Genomic DNA, 21,424 nt, shown 5'->3' with positions numbered 1-21,424 from the left:
AAGCTAAGATAGAATCTTTAAAGAAGAAAAAAATACTAAAGGATCTGAGAGAAAGAATTGATCTTGGTAGGAGGACCTGTAGGGAAGATAGGATATACAAGAAGCAAAGCTGGTCACTTAGATAAGACCTAAAATCGGGCCCCTTTGGCCAAGGAGAGTTTATTTGGATAGACAGAGCCTAGGAAATTTACCAGAGAGATAACTTGGGGTGATCTGGGGAAGAATCAAAGCACAGTTTGGAGTTTTGGTAGAAACCAGTTTGTACCTGAATTTCAGAAGTTATACCAAAAGCCCAACTAGGTGGGACAGATATCTTTCACAGCTGAGATAGAGGAAGTGAGCTAGCAGGGTCGGAAAAAGGGCTGCTGTAAATACCTGATTATATTTGAATTAAATAACAACTGCCTACATAGCTCTAGTTTGAGGCTTTTTGCTCTCTGTAGGTGATTTTATCACAGTGGGCTGTTGAACCGAAAGGTTTCGAGAGCGAGGTAGGCAAGGGAACTCAATCTTAACATTCACAAGAACGTTTCTTAATTTCTTGAATGGTGGCAATAGACACAAACTTGGGAAACTTCTCTTTGAGGATACGTTAAGCAAGTTTCAGCCAAGTCCAAGATAAACCTGCTTTTATTTTCATTTCTTCTCTTACGACTTGACCCAGTCTCGTATTTTTCTGTTACTTTCTCCCTTTTTAAGACTAAGGTCTCCCTGGGGCGCCTGGGTGGCTCAGTTGTTAAGCGTCTGCCTTCTGCCCAGGTCATGATCCCAGCGTGCTGGGATCGAGCTCCCCGCTCAGCGAGAAGCCTGCTTCTCCCTCTCCCACTCCCCCTGCCTGTGTTCCCTCTCTCACTGCCTCTCTCTCTCTGTCAAATAAATAAATAAAATCTTAAAAAAAAAAAAAAGAAAGACTAAGGTCTCCCTGTACTCTACTTTTCCAGTCACTGCCACGCCTCCTTCTCTAATGCATTGGTTCCTCAGTTACAGCCTCAGTATCCACCATTTTTTTAATCTCTCCCTCCACTGGCATCTTTCTCTCTGCCTCCAGACAAGTCTTCTCTTGCCCCCAAACTCCCCTTTTAGAAGATTCCACCTTTGTGATACAAGCACCCTTAGTAGTTAGAACTCCTGTCCCTTCCACACCCCTCACCCCAATTAGTCACCAAGCTTTACCAATCTTTTCTCTTCTTGTGTACAGTCTTGCCCTTTCTGTTTATTCACCCTAGGTGAGGCCTTCTTTACCTTCTGCTGGAACGGCCAAAACACCTTACATACATTCGTTTTTTCTAATATCTTCCTTCAGACCCATCCTGTCATGAAACTAGGAATTCTAATCATGTCACTTCTCCTTAAAGGAGTTCCCGTTACCCACAGAAAAAATCCAACTCTACCTGGCTCCTTGGATTTCTTACCTTTCGAGCCTTCTTTTTTCTTTTCTTTTCTTTTTTTTTCTTCACCATATCGCTGACAAATCCCCTCTCTTGGACAGATTTGTTTACAGCAGTTTGCCCCTCTGCCCCTAGTTGGCCCTTTCTCATCTCTATACATAGTTCACCTAGAGAAAAGAAAACCAACTCATCTTCCCAAATCCAGTTCATAACTTATGTCCTCCAAAAATCTTTTCTAACTCTTAAATGTGAAGTTACTACTTGGATCCTTAAAACTCTTACATCATCTGTAGGACTTCTTTGGTAATGAGACAAGTAATGTTTTGTGATTTATGTGCTTTCTTGAAAGATTTTATTGATTGATTGATTGATTGATTGATTGGAGAGTGGGGATGGGGGGGAGGGATCTCCAGCAGACTCTGTGCTCAGCTTGGAACCCAACGCAGGGCTTGATTTCCTGACCCTGAGATCATAACCTGAGCCAAAATCAAGCGTTGGACACCCAGCCTGCTGAGCCACCCAGGCACCACAGTTATTTACATGTTTAATTAATCTTGTCAAAGTTTCTGCCTGCCCTTTCCAACGGTGTTATTGGCACTTTAAAGAAATAGTTAACTATTTAAATATAATTTATGTACAGACATTTATAAAGCTGTTTCTATTTAGACATAATTTACATTCAAATATTTAAATATAAAGATATTTAAAGAGACTGCTTTGTCTTCTTCCACAACTGGCCTAGCATACTCTTTAGGTGCTCAAATATTACAGTAAACTAACTTGGACAAGGTCCCAGTGAGAACCTTCCTGATGCTGAATTATCTACCACGGTAGATAATGTCTTATTAAATTTTTGTACCAGAAAAATCCAGGTAGGGACACCTGCGTGGCTCAGTCGGTTAAGCGTCTACCTTCAGCTCCCAGGGTCCTGTGATCTAATCCTGCATTGGTCTCCTTGCTCAGTGAAGAGCCTGCTTTTCCCTCTGCCTGCCGAACCCCCTGCTGCTCGAGCTTTCTCTCTCTCTCTGACTAATAAATAAATAAAATCTTTTTAAAAAAAGAAAAGGAAAGAAATGATAAGTTCACTAATTGTTTAATCTGGCTGTTCTGCAGATCCTGTCTACCTTTCATGACCAACTATAGTTTTCACTGCAATGTGTGCCATCATAGTGGGAATACCTATTTTCTCCGGAAGCAAGCAAGTAAGAACAAACTATGAAGTGCTGCAAAATTGTCTTCTGGTTAGCTGCAAAAGAAAAGGAATTTGGACGCAGCAGAATCAGGAAACCTCTGCCTGGTAGCTGGTAGAAGTTCAGGTTTAGCTCCGAATAATGGCTGTTGTCCATTTCAGATCAATGACTGTACTTTTAACTCCTGTAATTGTTAGTTTGCGGACCACCTAGTTGAATATTCTTTTGCTGATAGGGATATAATACTATAGGTAACTTTTTCTTTTTGTTTTTGCTAGACTTGAAGGAAATGTGCCTTAGTGCTTTGGCCAACCTAACATGGCAGTCCCGAACACAGGATGAACATCCGAAAACCATGTTCTCCAAAGATAAGGTAGAGAAGAAATTAATGTAATTGCAATTATGCCAAAGAATCAGGTGGAACTTTTAAATATACTTTTTACCAAGAAGTACTTTCCCCCCAGTTTTTATGACTATGTGACTGTAGAGTCAGTGGTTATGTGTTACTTATTTCATGTGATTTACTAACTTGGTAGTATGTGCACAGTATGTCAGTTGGCTATTAGTTGGGTGAATTCTTAAAAGTAGTTTTGGTTGGCTTTATAGAAGCAAACAACTCTCTGTCCCACAATTAATAATCAGATCTTGAGGTGAATCTTCTCAGCTCAGTTTAGCTATTTTTATAGATGGTTATTAACAGATTTTGTCAGAGGGAAGGGGGTGAGTTTAAACAATTTATCCTTTATTACTAAACTGCAAAACCACACGACCAAAGTCAGGAATCAAAATTAGATGATTAGCCCATCCATGAGTCTTTCCTACTGTGATTCATGGTAAGAAAATTAAGTAAATTTTGGAACAGTGGAGTTTACATTGTGCCTAGTGTACATTTATACCTACCTACTTGCATTTAAAACTGAAACAAAAATTTCACCAAACAGTGCTTACCCTCCAGTCCTTTCCCTCTGTACTCTGTTATTTTCTGTTCTCAATCAGTGCTAGTTTTGACCTACAAAATTGATTTCATAACCTACTGATAGATTGAGGTCTACAGTTTGAAAGACACTGGTATAGGATGTCTGGTGAGACCAATATAGTTGGGATGAGACCTGCAAGGGATTTTCTACTGAATAGAAGTTAGGACTTAATCCTGCAGGTGGAGTAGTCAGCAGACAGCCCCCTCACCTTCTTTTTATTCCTGCATTAGAGGTGTGCTGTGATTAGATTTGGGTTTTTTCATACTTTTTCCCCCAAATTATTATTTTGAATTTTTCAAACATACAGAAAAATTCATGTAGTACAGTGAACAGCTGTTTATTCTTTACCTAGATTTGCAGGTTGTTAATATTTTATTGCATGTGCTTTATCGCCCAGTGTCTATATTTTCTCCCTGAGCTGTATGAGACTAAATTGAACACTACACCCGGTATTCTCTCATAAGCGCAGTACACCGATCATACTCAGAAAATTTAATGTTGATGTAATACTGCTGTCTAATATATGCAGTTTTTATTTTTTATATAAAGTATATAATTATATTTTCTCACTGTTATTCTTAATATCCTTCATAGCTTTTTCCTCCGTCCAGGATCCAGGCAAGGATCACACATTACATTTAGTTGTAATGTGTGTGTGTCTGTCTGTCTCTCTCCCTTTCTTTTTTTTTTTTAAGTAGGGCTCCACGCCCCGCATGGGGCTGGAACTCACAACCCTGAGATCAAGAGGCCCATGCTCTACCCACAGAGCCAGCCAGGTGTCCCTGTAATGTCTTGTTTGTCTTTAAAACAGTTCCTGAATTTATTTTACTTTGGTTTTTTTTGTTTGTTGTCGTTGTTTTTTTCTTTTTTTTTCTTTTGGTCTGCTCTGGCATACATTTGTTTGTTTGTTTATTTATTTCCAAAGTTTATTTATTTATTTAAGTAATCTCTACACCCTGTGTGGGGCTCCAGCTCACGGCTCCGAGTTAAAAGTTGCTTGCTCCTGGGGCGCCTGGGTGGCACAGCGGTTAAGCGTCTGCCTTCGGCTCAGGGCCTGATCCCGGCGTTCTGGGATCGAGCCCCACATCAGGCTCTTCCTCTATGAGCCTGCTTCTTCCTCTCCCACTCCCCCTGCTTGTGTTCCCTCTCTCACTGGCTGTCTCTCTCTGTCGAATAAATAAATAAATAAATCTTTAAAAAAATAAAAAGTTGCTTGCTCCTCCGACTGAGCCAGCCGGGCACCGCATCTGCTATGACATTAAAATTTGAGGAGCCTACAGAGTTGCTTGGCGTGATGCTCCTCAACTGGCATTTATCCGATTGTTTCCTCATGATTGAGCTCAGGTTAAACTCTTTTCTAGAGAGGGAGGAGAGGAGAGGGGAGCGGCAGCGGGAGAGGGAGAGAGAGAATCTCCCGCGGACTCCACACCCAGTGCAGAGCCTGATGTGGGGCTTGATCTCACAACCCGGAGATCATGACCTGAGCCAAAATCAAGAGGTGGATGCTTAACCGACTGAGCCACCCAGATGCCTCTCAGGTTAAACATTTTTGGCAAGAATATTATGTAGATAGTGTATATTTTTCCTTGTATCACATCAGGAAGCAGAAATATTGGTTCGTTTTATTATTAGTAGTCCTAAATTTGATTGCTTGGGTAAAGCAGAGGTATCACCAGATTTCTCCATTGTAAAGGGACATTTTTCTTTTTGTAATTATTAAGCAGTCTGTGTGATGATGTATTGAGATTGTGTGACTGTCTTGTTCAAACCCTTTCAAGCAGTGGTTTTAGCAACTACTGATTATCCTAGCCTGAATCAGTTCATAGAGTGGTCATTGTGAAAAAGAATACATTTCTTGCTTGTAGTTCTGTAAAAGGGGGTTTTCCTTTTGGTCCATTCCTTTTTTTTTTTTTCCCCCCACTTTAAGTATCACCTCAGATTTGTGGATTTTTATAGTCTGTTACTGGATTTCTGATTTCTGGTACTCAGATTTGACCAGTGTAGCCCCATTTAGGCTGACTCCTGATCCTTTGTGGTGTCCCTATCAGTTTTTGAACTCTTCCTTACTTTCCGGAACAACAGAATATTCCAGACTTCCTTTCTACTTTCCCTGATTCAACCCCGGTTCCTTTTATTTTATTGTTTATTTATTTTAAAGATACTGTTTTTAAGTAATCTTTGCACCCAGCGTGGGGCTCAAATTTATAATCCCAAGATCAAGAGCCACACACTCCACCAACTGAGCCAGCCAGGCGCCCCAACCCTGGTTCCTTTTGGTAGAGATTTGGTTTTCATGGAAATGACTAGAGGAAGGCATTAGTGGTAGACTCTGACTCTGGTGGACTTTGGAAGAATGGTGAGAATGGGGGAAGGTCGGTGTCAGAAGATCAAGCTCAGATATTTTTTTAGTTACACCAGCAAGAACTGGCGAGGACCACAATCAAAGCAGTGGGGATAGAAAGGAGGCCTGATGGGTGAGAAATTTCTGAAATCTAAAAATTAATTTGGGGGGCGCCTGGGTGGCACAGCGGTTAAGCGTCCGCCTTCGGCTCAGGGCGTGATCCTGGCGTTATGGGATCGAGCCCCACATCGGGCTCCTCTGCTATGAGCCTGCTTCTTCCTCTCCCACTCCTCCTGCTTGTGTTCCCTCTCTTGCTGGCTTCTCTATCTCTGTCAAATAAATAAATAAAATCTTTAAAAAAAATAAAAAAAAATTAATTTGGTGTTGGTTTAGATGTGAAAGTCGTACACAAGAGAAGAATCAAAGATGACCCCATGGTTTCTAGCTTGTGGTACTAGGTGACTCATGGGTGATTCTGAGCATTAGGAGCAAGGATAGAAATCAGCAGAGCAGATTTGTGAGGTAGGATACAAAGTTTAGTTTTTGTTGTGTTGCATTGTGTTTTTAGAGGGTGGGGGTGAAGTGCAGAGGAGGAGGGAGAGAGAGAAACTGGAGCTGGATGCGGGGCTACATCTCATGGCCCTGTGATCATGACCTGAGCCGGAACCAAGAGTCGGAAACTTAACCAACTGAGCCACCCAGGTGCCCCCCAAAGGGTAATTTTCTTACAAGAAGTTTGAGGTGCCTGTGGGGTGTCCACATAGGGATGTCGGAAGCAGGTAGAAACTAGAACTCTGGAGAGAGAATGATTGCGGGTTGTTGTCCAAATGGCACCCAAGAGAATGGGAGAATGGGGTGGATCTCTTCCTCCAACTGGATTGTAAGCCCTCTCTCGCTAAGATTTGTATATACTTATTTGAAATTCCTCACAATCTATGTGTTGTTTGCATGCAGTTATGTATTTGCTTAATCATGAAAAGACTAAACATGGATTTTTCTCTCAATTCTGACAAGGTCTTTGAAAATGCTGCAGTTTTCTTTCCTTTTTTGTGAGTATAACTTTGAAAGCAACTGTAGAAATCTTAATATATTTTGTTTTAAAAATTAGGATATCATACCATTTATTGATAAATACTGGGAGTGCATGACGACCAGACAGAGACCTGGGAAAATGACTTGGCCAAATAACATTGTTAAAACGATGGTGAGTAGACTGAAATGATTGGACTCGACATTTCGAAAGTCAGTGTTCTTTGTAAGAATTAAATTTGTTTTAGTCTGACTAAAATAATGTGACGACTAAGAAAATGAGAACAACTTAGTTTTAAATCTTGGAGAGTGAGGTATTGCTAATTGTAAATTTTAACAGGTTTCACATAGTCACAAAGTTGTGTCTAAAGTGAATATCACCCTGGTTGTTTTATACACGACACTGAAACCTTTGTCCACTGTACTTTTGCAAGTATAATTTTATATTGACATTGCAGACTATTTTTTTCTTTGCTTTAAAAACAAAAACAAATAACACTGTTCTAAACATTATTGTCCTTAGAATTAAAGAGAGCACCTGGGGAGAAGCCAACAGCAAGCTGTTAACAGTGCTTATCTCTGTGAGGTGGAGGGATAGGTGAGGATTCTGAAGGACTTTGGCTCTCATTTTTTCAAGTTTCTCTGTTTGAATTTTTGGATGGTCATGTATGAATTTTCTAATCAGAGGGAAAAGCAATACTATCATTTTGGGAGATTACACTTAGGAATTGGAGTTGCTGGTTGATCATCCGTTCAGTACTACTTTGAAGTATAAAATGTCCGGTAACACTGAAATACTGCTTTCTTTTAGAGTAAAGAAAGAGATGTATTCTTAGTAAAGGAACATCCCGATCCCGGGAGTAAGGACCCAGAAGAAGATTACCCCAAATTTGGACTTCTGGATCAGGTACTTTGTACTGTCCCGTTTGATTTGGAGACCGAGAGTTAGGTTTTGTTAACATTTGTCTAGTTGCCACTGCCATCACAGGCTTCTGAACATGGTGCGCTCCGAGTAAACCGGTATTGCTCTGTGTGGAAAGAAAGAGCCCACGGCTTAAGCCAGGAGACTAGCGTTTTAGTTCTGGCTCTTACCTTTAATGTTATAACTTTATGCATATCCTTTTAATCTTTTTTAACTTTAATTTCCTCCCTTATAAATAGGCCGTTCCAAGTTATTTCTAATTTTCTTTCCGTCTCCAAGTTTACTCTTAAAAACATTTCTTATAATGAAGAAAAATTTGTTGTGAATTAGAATTTGTGTTGTGTATCCAGCATAACGTGAGGAAAAAGAAAATTTCCGCTCTTTTTTCAATGGCAGGAGTTACATTTGGCGTGTCAGGAGGCCAAATCTTTGAGCTGTGCCTTAAAATGTTTGATCTGCCTGCACTGAAAATTGAAGGTTTCGCATAGAGATGTTACTGTACAAGGGTCCATTGCCCAGTGGTGCACAGTAAGCCAAACACTGACACCAGTTTTGTAGCAGAGCAAAGGGGTTTTATTGCAGCGTTCCAAGCAAGGAGACGCAAGGAGACGGGAGAAAATTTCTCAAATCCACCCTCTCAAAGGATAGGGGTTGGGTATATTTAACTGTAAGGAGACAGGATGTCATGGGGTGGTATGTAGGTTGAATGGAATATGCTGATTGCATGTAGGGACAAAAGGAGGTGTCCTCCTTTCTGGGCCTGTGCATTCAGGAATCAAGCCTCTTTATGGGACACGTGCTCAAAAAATGGCAGCATAAGGATGATGGAGTCGGGGGGCGAGGGGTTTCTGGGGGGTGTATCCTTACAGAGGTTACTTTTGTTTACTCTTGGTCCCTTCTGGGAAGTTGCCAGAATTCCCTGTTTGTTCCAGTCTTAGCTAGTCTTGTCCTTGGTCAGTCCGCTTTTGCAGAACGGGTTCATAAATAATCAGGTTAGCCAGAGTTCTCTTAGGGTAGATGAGTCAACCATTTGTTAACTTAATGTGCCGGTTTTAGGAATTCAGATTTCTGTCTTCTTTTCTAAAATGAGAGGATCTGATTACAATGGGCCTGAATTCCCACAGGGAGCTGAGAAAATGGGGCTTAGGCACTCCTGTTTGCCATTGCCCCCTCCACCACCCCACCCCCAATTCGTTCTTAATGACTTTGATCCTTACACTTGGCCCGCCTCACACATGTTACTTGCTGATCTCGGAAGCATCCAAGTTTGGGACCCTGTAAATTTCAGACTCCTTAGAGTTGTCAGGTTTGATTCAAGAATTTCTTGGTTTTTTGAGCATTGCCAGAGTGCTTTGATGATATAGCCTTCCTTTACAATTGAATGTATTTTTCCCTCTAGGATCTTAGTAACATTGGTCCTGCTTATGACAACCAAAAACAAAGCAGTGCTGTGTCTACAAGTGGGAATCTAAATGGTAAGTGTTTAAATGTCTCCTTGATGAAATATCTGTAAGCTATTGAATCCAGATATGCCTAGACGTGGGCATCCTTTGGGTCGACTCTCAACTGGATATTTACAGAGGCTTTAAAGTCCAGAACTCGGTTTTTGGAAGCTAGGTAAAGATTTGACAGATGGTAGTGGAGAAATTTTTGTCCCTTTACACCACAGTTTGGTCTCAAGTGAAACAGATTGAGCATAAAACAAGGTACAGGTTTAAGGTCAGATTTGCTGTGTTTATCTTAGACTCCCTGTCTGTATATGTTTCCTCATCACTAACACTTACTGTAGATTCAGTTGCTCTCTGCTCTTCCAATTCAGCTGTTATTTAACAAAGTTTCTGTGCTGGTCTTCTAATTTTTCTTGCCCTGAAACTTTAGCTTATTCCCATGACAGCAATCTCTACTGACCACCCGCTATAGATGTTTTTCTCTCAGTAACCCACCTAATGACAGGAATGGCCTTCAGTACTAATGGTAATCTAATGAAAGTTGGGGTAGCTGGGAGGTAGCCTAGCTATTCATCTAACACATGGTGTCATTAACTTGTCCTTCAGAGTGGTAGCATCTTAAATATGTAATCATTTCTACTGTTACTAATATTCTAAGAGGGGTTGGAAATAGCTAAGTGTATTGTTTATCTTTTTACACCATTTTTTCCCGTCTTAATTGTTAAAATTTGACAAATACATGGTGCCACTTCTGTTCTTACAGGTGGAGCCTCTTTTGGAGGTGAATTCCTCCTCTGTCTTCTTTCAGCCTCTCAGACTTAAGTATTATGTGGTTTGGAAAATGCTTTTTGCTGAGTTGTGGTAGAAGCTAAAACTAAATTAAAAATCTAAAGCATCGTGAAAATGGTGGCAATAGCACTTGATATGAAACAGTAGTTCCAGTTGAATGTTAGTAATTAAAAGCTTATACGTTGTCATATTCTGCCTAACATGGCCAGCGGTCTCCTTAGGATTGCTTTATTCCAGGGAAATCTAAAACTTCTCTCTTAAATTAATTAAAATACAACGAAAAATTAATAATTTTTTTAGGTAATTCAAACTAGAGATAACGGATGTTACAACAGTTGAGCATTAAACCTTTTTATGAAAAATAGGACTGATACCTGGTATGTTCCTAAAAGGTAGTTCTGCATAAATCTGGTCCTGTATGTGCAGAATATGACCTGCTCTCAGTGTCTTGATCCTTTCCATTGCAGCAGAACTGATAATTTCCAAGCTTGCCCCAAATTATAATACAGTACTCTATGGAGTTGTTTCCATAAAGGTGTTTTCCTGCAGTTCAGGGACACTTTCTGGCGGATGGAAAAACAAATTGAGAGGAAAGACGGAACTGGACAAAAATTTAAAGTACCTGTTTCAGAAATCACTAGGTAGTATCCCTTGTGGCCTTAGTATGTAGCTAAATTATTTTTTGTTTAACTGAAGTAAATTGTCGATTGATACTTGCTCTTCATTCCACAAGCCAGGTTAGTCTAACCTGAATTTTATGCATTGGCACGATCTTCGTAATTGTAAAACTTGCCTACTAAATTGAATGCACAACCAGAGTGGATACCTAGTAGCACTGGAGAGAAACACCTTTTTAGTATTTCCGTTTCTGTTTTCTATGTTTTATGTATCTTTGTCTTGTTGGGTCTTCAAGTGAAGTGCTTTAGCAGATATTGTGCCGTTATTATGTTATGAACTATATCATGCGTAGTTCAAGCGAGTGAACATCTACTTACAGCGAGGATATTCTTTGTGGATGTTTGTATTGATTTGGGTGGAAAAAAAATACCCTTGCGATTGTTTTTAGATGTGGGTATTTGGAATCTGAATGAGTGAAAATGCATTTGTGTCACATCCTCAGAAAGTGTTAGGAGTCATTGCAGTTCCTTAGGAAAGGAAGGTTGAGAAGGTAACACAGGCGTCATTAGTGCTAGGTTCCTCTGAGCTTACTGCCAGAACCCCGCGTTCTGAGCTGTGAGACACTCAGCAGACTCTCAGAAGCAGGGTGAAATCCAGTATGCTCTCAGGAAGGAAACCCTCCTGTGTGTGGTGTTACACAAATGCACGTCGGGAGTGTTAGTCCCCGGGGAATTTCCATATCCACGTGAAGCTTCTATCACAGCTCACTGAAAGTGGTCTGCCTTCTCTTCAAAGGGGGAATCGCAGCTGGAAGCAGTGGGAAAGGAAGAGGAGCCAAGCGCAAGCAGCAGGACGGAGGGACCACAGGGACCACCAAGAAGGCCCGGAGGTGGGCAGAACAACCCACTCCCACTCACCACTGCTAGACCATTCTTTGGTGCTGGCACGGTCCATCAGAGGGAAAAGAGCTGTACTCTTCACCAGCTCAGGTGTCTGAGATTAAAAAGCCTGTCCATTTTTCTCAAATCTTGAGCACTTTGAGGGGTCAAATAATCCCGATCGAGGAATCCTGTTTTACAGATTTCTGAAAACAGCCCCCCGGGTGGCAGTCCTGTGGGAGTAAAGTTCTGTTAAGACATCTTGAGAAAGGCTAGGTGGAGGAGAGGGAGAGGGGACCCAGTATTGAACTTGAGCGCCTACATGTCGTCTTTGTGCCTCTCACCTCATGCCTCTTCCCTTTGCTTGTTCAGGAAATCCTGGTCTTTTCTTACTTAGATTGGCAAGACAGAAGTGCTGACATCTCTTGAGTTTTATTTCATTAGTTTATAGCAATTAATATGCTAAAGGAAATTGCCCTGGCTCCGTTTCAAAGGTAGTCCCACAGACTAGAGAGTAATTTGACTGAGACGACTTGACTAAATTTAAAAGCAAATCCGTTTCATTTGCCTGTTTTGCCTGCAGAGGGCAGGATCATCTATTCGAGCAATGAAAAGCATTTGTGAAGTTGCATGTGTTTCGGCTGAAATCTAATAAATCGGATGTCCTTCTTACAGATTTGAAGGCATTGGAGCTAGAGGGGTTTTAGTTTCTTGATTTTATTTTTTCCTTTCTGCAGTGACCCTTTGTTTTCTGCTCAGCGCCTTCCCCCTCATGGCTACCCCTTGGAACACCCGTTTAACAAAGATGGCTATCGGTATATTCTAGCTGAGCCCGATCCCCATGCCCCTGACCCTGAGAAGCTTGAACTTGACTGCTGGGCAGGAAAACCTATTCCTGGAGACCTCTACAGAGCCTGCTTGTACGAACGGGTTTTGTTAGCCCTGCACGATCGAGGTATGTAAGGTATTAAGGTTCATGTTGGACCCAGATGTTACTTTGAATACTGCCCTCAGCTTTGTCCAGTCTGGAATTAGAGATATACATGTCAGTCTGTTACTGCCCACCCCCCCAGTTCTAACTAGACTCAGCCAGAACGTGCAACAAAGAATCTCCTTGTTCGTATCTTCCATAAGCTTTAGCCGTTTATATACATATATTTTTTTTTAACTTTTTATTTTGAACTTCTTTTATTTTATTTTTATTTTGTAAGTAATCTCTACACCCAGCGTGGGGCTCAAAACCCCAAGATCAGGAGTTGCCTGCTGTACCAACTGAGCCAGCCAGGTGCCCCTATTTTGAACTAATTTTAAACTTAGAGTAAAGTTATGGAAATAATAGTTTTAGTATATCCCTCCCCAAGCTTCTAACGGTAACATCTTACACGATTGATAGTGTAGTTATCGAAACCAAGAAGTTAACATTGAAATATTGCTATTAAGGAAACAAAAGACTTGTACATTTTGCCAGTTCCCCCACTAATGCCTCTTTTCTAGGGTCTCACATTGCATTTTGTTATTTCTCCTTATTCTCCTGCAGCCTTTAATAATTCCTCAGTCCTTGCATGTCTTTCATGACCAGTATTTAAGTGTATTAATCAGAGATTCTGTCGAATATTCTTCAGTGAGCGTCTGACTTTTTCTCATGATTAGACTGAGGTTATGCATATTTTGGCAGATTACCAAAGACATGAGTCCTCACTGCACCATCTCACGGAGGTCACGATGTGGATGTGTCTAATTGTTGGTTGTGTTGGCCATGGTCATCTGGTTAAGGTGGTTTCTGTGGCTTTCTCTTTTCCCTTTTGTTGTTAATAAATAGCTCGAGGAAAGATGCTTTGAGCTTTGCAGATACCCTGTTTATAAAGTTTTGCTCTAGTATCCTTCAGTGTATCTTTTCTGCAACAATTTTTTTTTAAAGATTCTATTTGAGAGAGAGATCACGAGCTGGGGGAGGGGGGCAGAGGGAGAGGGAGAAGCAGACTCCCCGCTGAGCAGGGAGCCCGACACAGGACTCAGTCCCAGGACCCTGAGATGATTACCTGACCCAAAGGCAGACGCCCAGCTGACCCAGGCACCCCTGCAACAATTATTAATGTGGTGTGTTTGCCTGATGATTTTTTATTTTTCTTCCCGTCTCCACTTATTTTTAATCGATTTTTATTTATATCAGTGTGAACTCAGATATTTATTTTATTCCATTGGGGTATACTTTATCTAGTTGCTCCAATTCTCCAATTATTCCTGCTTTGGCCATTGGGAGCTTCTGTAGGTTAGTTCCTGTGTTTTTTTGATAAGCCTCATCTTTTTTTTTTTTTTTTTTAAAGTACTTCTTTACTTTCTGGCATCACAAAATGTTTCTGGCTTATCTTGTATTTTCCCTGCCCCAGACCAAGTATCAGCTACCTCTCTGAAGAGCCCTGGATCCTTTGATTGGAGATTGATCAAAAACTCATGCTGTACTATATGCTGGCTGATTGAACATAATAATAATAAAAATAATAAAAGTAATAAAAATTAAAAAAAAATAAAAATAAGTAAAGACCTAAGTGTTAGGTATGCTCACCGGGTGTCTCTTCTAGACTCCCTCAATGGACGGAAGGAGGAGATTATATGTATACCAGCTGACACGTATCCATACAGGGCTCTACTGCGTTTGCACTGATAGCTTGGATTCCAGTCAGACACTACAGGGTTGTTCCAGCCCTCTGCCTTTCCTTATTTGTCACTTCTTTCTCCGACAGGGAGAAACCTGGCCCTGAGTGTCTACAGTGTATTCCTTTATTTGTTCATTTCTAAATGCACATGAAGTAGTTTGAGAATGCTGACCTCTGTGAGAAAGATTCACTAGCTAGCTTACAGCAGGTACGTCCAGTTCATTGGCTTGTGGCCTTGCAGTATCCCATCAGGTTACGTTCGATTAGTTCTGTTCTTTCCCACCTTCTTCAGGATGATTGTGGGTCTCATTTATAATAGTTGGGTTCATCTGATAGTGTTTGTATGCTGTTTTTAGGTTCTCCCACCTCTTGGGGAGAGAGAGTGTGTTTCAGGGGAGAGTTGTGAAGGGTCTGTGAAACATGACTGCAGTTCCAGGAGATAAAGTTGTACAAAAAGGTTAACTCAGGGCGCCGGGGTGGCTCAGTTGGTTAAGCGTCTGCCTTCAGCTCAGGTCATGATCCCAGGGTCCTGGAATTGAGTTCCGCTTCAGGCTCCCTGGTTAGCAGCAAGTCTGCTTCTCCCTCTCCCTCTGCCCCTACTTATGTTCTCTCTCTCGCTCTCTCTCTCAAATAAATAAAATCTTTAGAATATATATGTATAGCCGTTATACCATTATTATTCCTAAGATGAATAATAATTCCTTGATGATCTAATACCCGGTTCATATTCACATTTCCATGGTTTAAAATATGCCTTTCAGTTGTTTCTTTCAATCAGATCTAAACAGGTCATCTATTTACTGCATTCGAAAGCCCATTATTTCTTGGTTTAATGCTAAAAACTAACACTCGTAGGGGTGCCTGCCTGGCTCAGTTGGTAGAGCCTGTGACTCTTGATCTTGGGGTTGTAAGTTCGAGTCCCATGTTGGGTATAGAGATTACTTTAGCAAAAAATCAAATCAAATAAAAAACTAATACTTACATTGGTGCTGGTCATTTGGAAGTGAAGTAATGTAATCCCATGGTATGATGTCCATTATATGTGGATTGTTTGACTTCTGGTAGTGACAAACTTTGATAGTAGGGAAGGGCCAAATAAGTGACTTCAGGGTTTAAGAAGTGAGACTTGTCTTGTTTCACCATCCATAATAGTTATAATTCCAGAAGGAGAAAAAAAAGTGAGAACACTGGCCCGTAATAGTTAATTTGTTAGAATTTAGCATATTAGAATAGCAATGGCTGTTTGCTGTTTATGCTATTTATTGAGCCTTACAAAAATTAATGCTAAACCTGTATTGTATCTTTTAAGGTTTTTATTTCGAAATAATTTTAGATGTATAAAAAAACTGTAAGGATAGTACCGAACTTTTTTTTTTTCTCTGAACCATTTGAGAGTAAGTTTCCATGATGCCCTCCTGTTTTTGAGAGCTCGATGGTGTATTTCTTAACAAGCAAGGACGTTCCCTTTGTGTTAGTATTTAGTGTTGCATAACAAATTACCGTAAAACTTAGTCTAAAACTACAAGTGTTCCTTATCTCCCACAGATCTCGAGGTTTGGGAATCTGGGAGCAACTTAGCTATGTGGCTTGGCTCAGGAGAATTCATGAGGCTGCAGTCAAGCTCTTAGCTGGGCCTGTCAACTCTGAGGACTTGACAGAGGCTGGAGGACTTATTTCCAAGATGGCTTACTCCTGTCACTTTGATAGGATGCCCTCGGATCCTCACCACATGGGCCTCTCCGTAGACCGCTTATTCTCCCTCATCCGTGGAAGCCAACTCCTCCCAGTGCAAGTGACCCAAGAGAGCAGTAGAGTTTGGGTGTCTTCTGTGACCCAACTTTGAAGCTGGATAGTCGCTTCAACTCTTTGTTTTGTTAGAAGTGAGTCACTCCATTCAGCCCACACTCAGGTGGAGGGAAATTAGGCTCCACCTCTTCAAAGGAAGAGTGTCAAAGAGTTAGGGGATATTTTTTAAACTTTCACATTCTTACAGAACCAGTATATCACCATCAAAGACAGGGAATTAACACTAATTGCTACCATCTGATGATCCTCAGGTCCTATTCAAGTTTCTCCGGTCGGTGCAATACTGTCCTTGAGAATCCCGTTGAGAACCATTTGCTGCATTTAGATGCCATGTCTCTTAGGTCTTCTTCAGTCTGGAACCGTTTTTCTATCTTTCCTAGACTTCGATGACCTTGAAGCTTTTGAAAATGAAAGGCCACTTGTTTTATAGAATATCCCGCAATTTGAGTTTGTCTGGTTGAAATGTCAGGATTTGATTCAATTCTGCATCTTTGACAGAGGTATCATTAAAATGGTGCTGTGCTCTTCATGTTGCATGCTGTCAGGTGGTACGCGATTTTAACTTGTCCCATTACTGATGGGACACTTTGATCATTTGGCTACCGTGATATCTGCCGGGTTTATCCATTGAAAAGTTACTCTTCCCCCTGTGTAATTAATAAGTTTTAGGAGGAGGTACGTCCGTTACTGTCCTGTTCTATCCTGGACACTTGCCTTGCTCAGTCCCTACCTAGTGGTTTTAGGGCTGAATTGCCCAGGAAAGGGTAAGGGAAGAAGTATTTGTATTTGAGAAGATAGAATTTGCCAAATAACGGGGTACCTAGGTGGCTCAGTCGTTAAGCGTCTGCCTTCGGTTCAGGGCGTGATCCCAGAGTCCTGGGATCGAGCCCCACGTCAGGCTCCTCCGCTGGGAGCCTGCTTCTCCCTCTCGCACTCCCCCTGCCTGTGTTCCCTCTCTCGCTGGCTGTCTCTCTCTCTCTGTCAAATAAATAAGATCTTTAAAAAAAAAAAAAAAGAATTTGCCAAATACCTAAGAAAGTTTTGCTAAACAGCGTGTATTTAATTTCAGGACGTTATCATTGTACCTGCCTAGCACATGAGCCGTTGTGGTCTGTGTAACAGAACGAGTGCTGGGCCACCCTGAGCTGCGGTGTGGTCTTGAACAGTCACGGAACCCGCTGCTCCATCTGCACGGTAGAAATGGTAGTTGAGCGGATCAGTCTGTCTACCTACCTGTCTACCTGCGGCAGTACTTTGTAAATCATAAAGACCTTTAGAAAAGCTAGACCTAATCGAAATTTTGTGCTTCCTCCAATAGAATTCAGACAACTTTTAGTGTTACAAACACTGTTTCAAATGCTTTTTCCTCAGTTAAGTCTTAATAGGTTTTGTGATGTTTCTACATTGATAAAATCAAACTCCATCACCTGGAAATACTGTCCTATCTGTTGTCATTTTTTTCCTTCACTTCCAAGTCCCTCCAGTTGGTTTAGCTTGTCCCCTTATCTTACATAATGGCCTCATAGTAAAGTTTCAAACCATACACAAAGGTAGAAAGACGAATACAATGAATCTTCATATACTTTTTACCCAGATTTAACAGTTGTCAAGTTTTGCCGTATTTGTTTTAGCTGTTTATTTTTGCACCTCTCTTTTTTCTGAATTTTTAAGAAGTAAACCTCACCCTACATAGTCTAAAAAAATACGCACTTCTAAAAGATAGGGGTGTTCTCTCTTACAACCACAGTGCTATTGTCATACTTAACAAAATAGATCATTCCTTGCTATCATCTGAATTCAGTCCATGATCGGATTTCCTTGATTGTGTCAAATATTTTATCTCCCCACAAAATGCTTATTAATTACAAAGAGAAAATAGTGACTTCATAGTGGAGAACCCAGTGAGGCACCACGTTAATCAAGTGATCGAAGTGTCACATGGGCGTTTTGACATCACGTGCTTCCTGATGGGCTCCACTGAGACGCACGGCATTATTGACTTCACTGCAGGTCCTGACGGAAAAGCATAACCTGCTTAAGCAGGAGGAAACATCAGACAAACCTAACTGAGGGACATTCTACAAAGGAAAGTGACCAGTACTCTTCAAAATGTCATGGTCATGAAAGACTTGAACTGTCCCAGATTGGAAGAAACTAAGGACACATGACAACCAAATGAAATGTGGGATGTTGGATTAGATCCTGGAACAGAAAAAGGATATTATTTGGATAATTGGCTTAATTTGATGATGATCTGTAGATCAGTTAATAGCATTGTATCAATGCCGTTTTCTGGTTTTGATCATTGTGTTATGGCCATAGATGGTGTTAACATTTGGGGAAGCCGAGTGAATGTATACTATTTTTGAAAGTCTAAAATTGTTTCAAAATAAAATATCAAGTCTGTTAAAGGACGGCTTATACAGGGGCACCTGGATGGCTCAGTAGGTAGGGCACGCAACTTGATTCCAGGGTCGTGAGTTCAAGCCCCACATTGGGTAGAAAACCCGAATTAAAAAAAAAAAAAAAAAAGATGGTTTTTACAAATTGGGTTCCAAGCACATGGGCTTATAATAATGGGCTTATTATATTGTAGGGAATAGACAACATAACTAATTTTAACCTATTAACGTAAATATCACATAGAAACGAGATTACCTGACCACTTTCTTCCTATTTTTTCCTCTCGCCTTTGGCTGTATCTTACGTTGAGATTTTGAAACTCCTGAACTAATACTTCAGATTCCTGACCTGGTATTTCCAATGTTTTACTTTGTTTTGCTGGAGTGTAGGAGACTCCAGTCTTGGGGGCAGCTGTCTCAAGTGCCTCCAGTAAGTTGCAGGCCTTTGTTCTCATCCTCACACTGCAGCTCCCCAGCTAAAGATCTCTGATGACCGGCTCACTGTGGTTGGAGAGAAGGGCTACTCCATGGTGCGGGCTTCTCATGGGGTCCGGAAAGGCGCCTGGTACTTTGAAATCACAGTGGATGAGATGCCGCCAGACACTGCTGCCAGGCTGGGTTGGTCTCAGCCCTTAGGTAAGTGGGAGCTGTCGTGTGGACGTCACAGCAGGCGGAGAGGTATAGACCACCTGGCTGAGCTTCGTGACTTTTCGGCTTATTGGATTATGGGCATACAATTCACTTCCTAAAGGACTGGGTGGTTTGCAGTTTTGTAAAACTGACCGAAAAATAAAATGAAAAGGAGTACAGTTTTTTCTTTCAGCAAACCAGGGTTGATTTGCAGTCTTTTGACTTCCCGTGTATCTCTTTATTGGGACAGGTAACCTTCAAGCTCCCTTAGGTTATGATAAATTTAGCTATTCGTGGCGGAGCAAAAAAGGAACCAAGTTCCACCAGTCAATTGGCAAACATTACTCTTCTGGCTATGGACAGGGAGACGTCCTGGGATTTTATATCAGTCTTCCCGATGACACAGAAACGGCCAAGTCATTGCCTGATACTTATAAAGATAAGGTGAGTTTGTCCTGAGAGATTTCTGGGTTTGAAGACCTGTGGCCCGGTGAATGCCTGCAGCTGTGGCCTGAGTGTTCTCTTGTAAGGCTGAGTATTCTCTTGTTTTCTTGTAAGAAAGTTGAAAGAATTTTGAAGTCTGTGTCCAAATACCCATCACCTAGATTCTGCCATTGGCCTGTTATTTGTTCATTCCTGCACCCACCCATCTGTCCGTCCATCTTGTGTTAATGTGCTTCAGAGAATATATACCTCACCCTGCCTGTGTACTTCAGGATGCCTGTCATTAGAGTTCAACCTTTATTTAGTTTTTTCTTTTGATAGAAGACTTACATAAAATGAAATGTACAAATTTTAAGTATATATTCACTGAGTTTTGAGTTTGGCCTAAATCCCTAAGGAGACGTTAGAATCTTACCACCCCAAGAAGTACCTCATGCTCTTTCCCAATCAGTCTCAACTCCCATCCCTACAGAGCCAACCACTGTCTTGAAAGTATTTTTCCCTACAGTAATTTTATTCCGTTAGTTTTGTTTGTTCTTATACGTAAGTAAATGGAACCATGTACTATGTCGTCTTCGTATCTGGCTTCTGTTGTTTGGCATAATGTTTTTGAGATTCATTTATGTTTTTGGGTGTATCTGTAGCCTGTTTCCTTTTATTGTAGAGTAGTATCCCGGTGTATGAATGAATACACCACAGTATATTTATCCACTTTCCTATTTTTAAAGTATTTTTACATTCCAGTATAAATAACATACGGTGTTATACTTGTTTCAGGTGTGTGATAAAGTAATTCAGCGATTCCGTGTATCACTCAGTGCTCATGATAAGTGTGCTTTTAATCCCCTTCACATATTTCACGCATCCCTCTACTCACCTCCCCTATGGTAACCACCAGTTTGTTCTCTGTCGTTGAGTCTGTTTTTTTGTCTCTTTTTTTTTCTTTGTTGTGTTTCTTAAATTCCACATATGAGTGAAATCATATGGTATTTTCTTTCTCTGAGTCACTTATTTCACTTAGCGCATTGTACTGTCTAGCTCTATCCATGTTGTTGCAAATGGCAAGATTTTGTTCTTTTTTATGGCTGAGTAATCGCCCATGGTGTATTCTCCACATCTTTACCCGTTCATTCATCTGTAGATGGACAGTTGAGTTACTACCATAATTTGGCTGTTGGAAATAACACTAAATAAACATAGGGATGCATGTATCTTTTTGAATTAGTGTTTTTTATTCTTTGGGCAAATACCCAGTAAAGGAATTACTAGATCAGGTGACTCCATTTTCCTGTGGGATGGACACTTGGGCTATTTAAAGTTTGGGGCTATTAGGAATAAAGGTGATGTGAACTTTCTTGTACAAATGTTTTTGTAAACGTGTTTTTGTTTCTTTTGGGTCAGCACCTAGAAATGCAATTACTGGGTAATAAAGTAATATATATTTATTTTTAGAAGCAGTTGCCAGACTCCACTCCCAGCTACGATGTATGATAATTGTAGTTGCTTCACGTTCTTGTCAGCATTTGTTGTCTGTCAACTGAATTTTAGCCATTTTGGTGGGCTCTTAGTAGTGTCCCAGTGTGGTTTAAATTAGCATTTCTTTGATGTGCTGAATAGCCATTCATCTATTTTCTTTTGTAAAGTTTCTTTTCAAATATTTACCTTTTAAAAAATCAGGTTCTCTTTTTATTGAGTTATAGAAGTTTTTTGTATATACTGGATTACAGTTCTGGTTAAAAGTGGCTTTTTTTAAATTTTTTATTTTTTTAAGATTTTGAGAGAGCGCGCGAGAGCACGGGTGGGGAGGAGAAGGAGGAGCAGGCTCCCTGGTGTGGGGCTCGATCCCAGGACCCGGGATCATGACCTGAGCCGAAGGCAGATGCTTCACTGACTGAGCCACCCAGGTGG

General features: G+C 40.9%; 1 protein-coding gene across 2 annotated transcripts in view; it reads left to right on the top strand.

Moving 5' to 3' along the window:
- ASH2L (ASH2 like, histone lysine methyltransferase complex subunit) overlaps positions 1-21,424 on the top strand; it is a 28,198-nt gene that overhangs the window by 2,034 nt on the left and 4,740 nt on the right. For both annotated transcript variants that reach the window (XM_040643261.1, XM_008686596.2), the window contains exons 4-12: positions 2,502-2,590; positions 2,857-2,951; positions 7,005-7,100; positions 7,737-7,832; positions 9,247-9,322; positions 11,498-11,591; positions 12,318-12,535; positions 18,911-19,078; positions 19,323-19,516. In XM_040643261.1, the coding sequence (XP_040499195.1) occupies positions 2,502-2,590; positions 2,857-2,951; positions 7,005-7,100; positions 7,737-7,832; positions 9,247-9,322; positions 11,498-11,591; positions 12,318-12,535; positions 18,911-19,078; positions 19,323-19,516 (1,126 nt within the window). The remainder of the gene's footprint in view (positions 1-2,501; positions 2,591-2,856; positions 2,952-7,004; positions 7,101-7,736; positions 7,833-9,246; positions 9,323-11,497; positions 11,592-12,317; positions 12,536-18,910; positions 19,079-19,322; positions 19,517-21,424) is intronic.

This window comes from Ursus maritimus, unplaced genomic scaffold (assembly GCF_017311325.1).
Source record: "Ursus maritimus isolate PB19 unplaced genomic scaffold, ASM1731132v1 scaffold_28, whole genome shotgun sequence".
NCBI lineage: Eukaryota > Metazoa > Chordata > Mammalia > Carnivora > Ursidae > Ursus > Ursus maritimus.
This window is presented reverse-complemented; position numbering and strand designations above follow the sequence as displayed.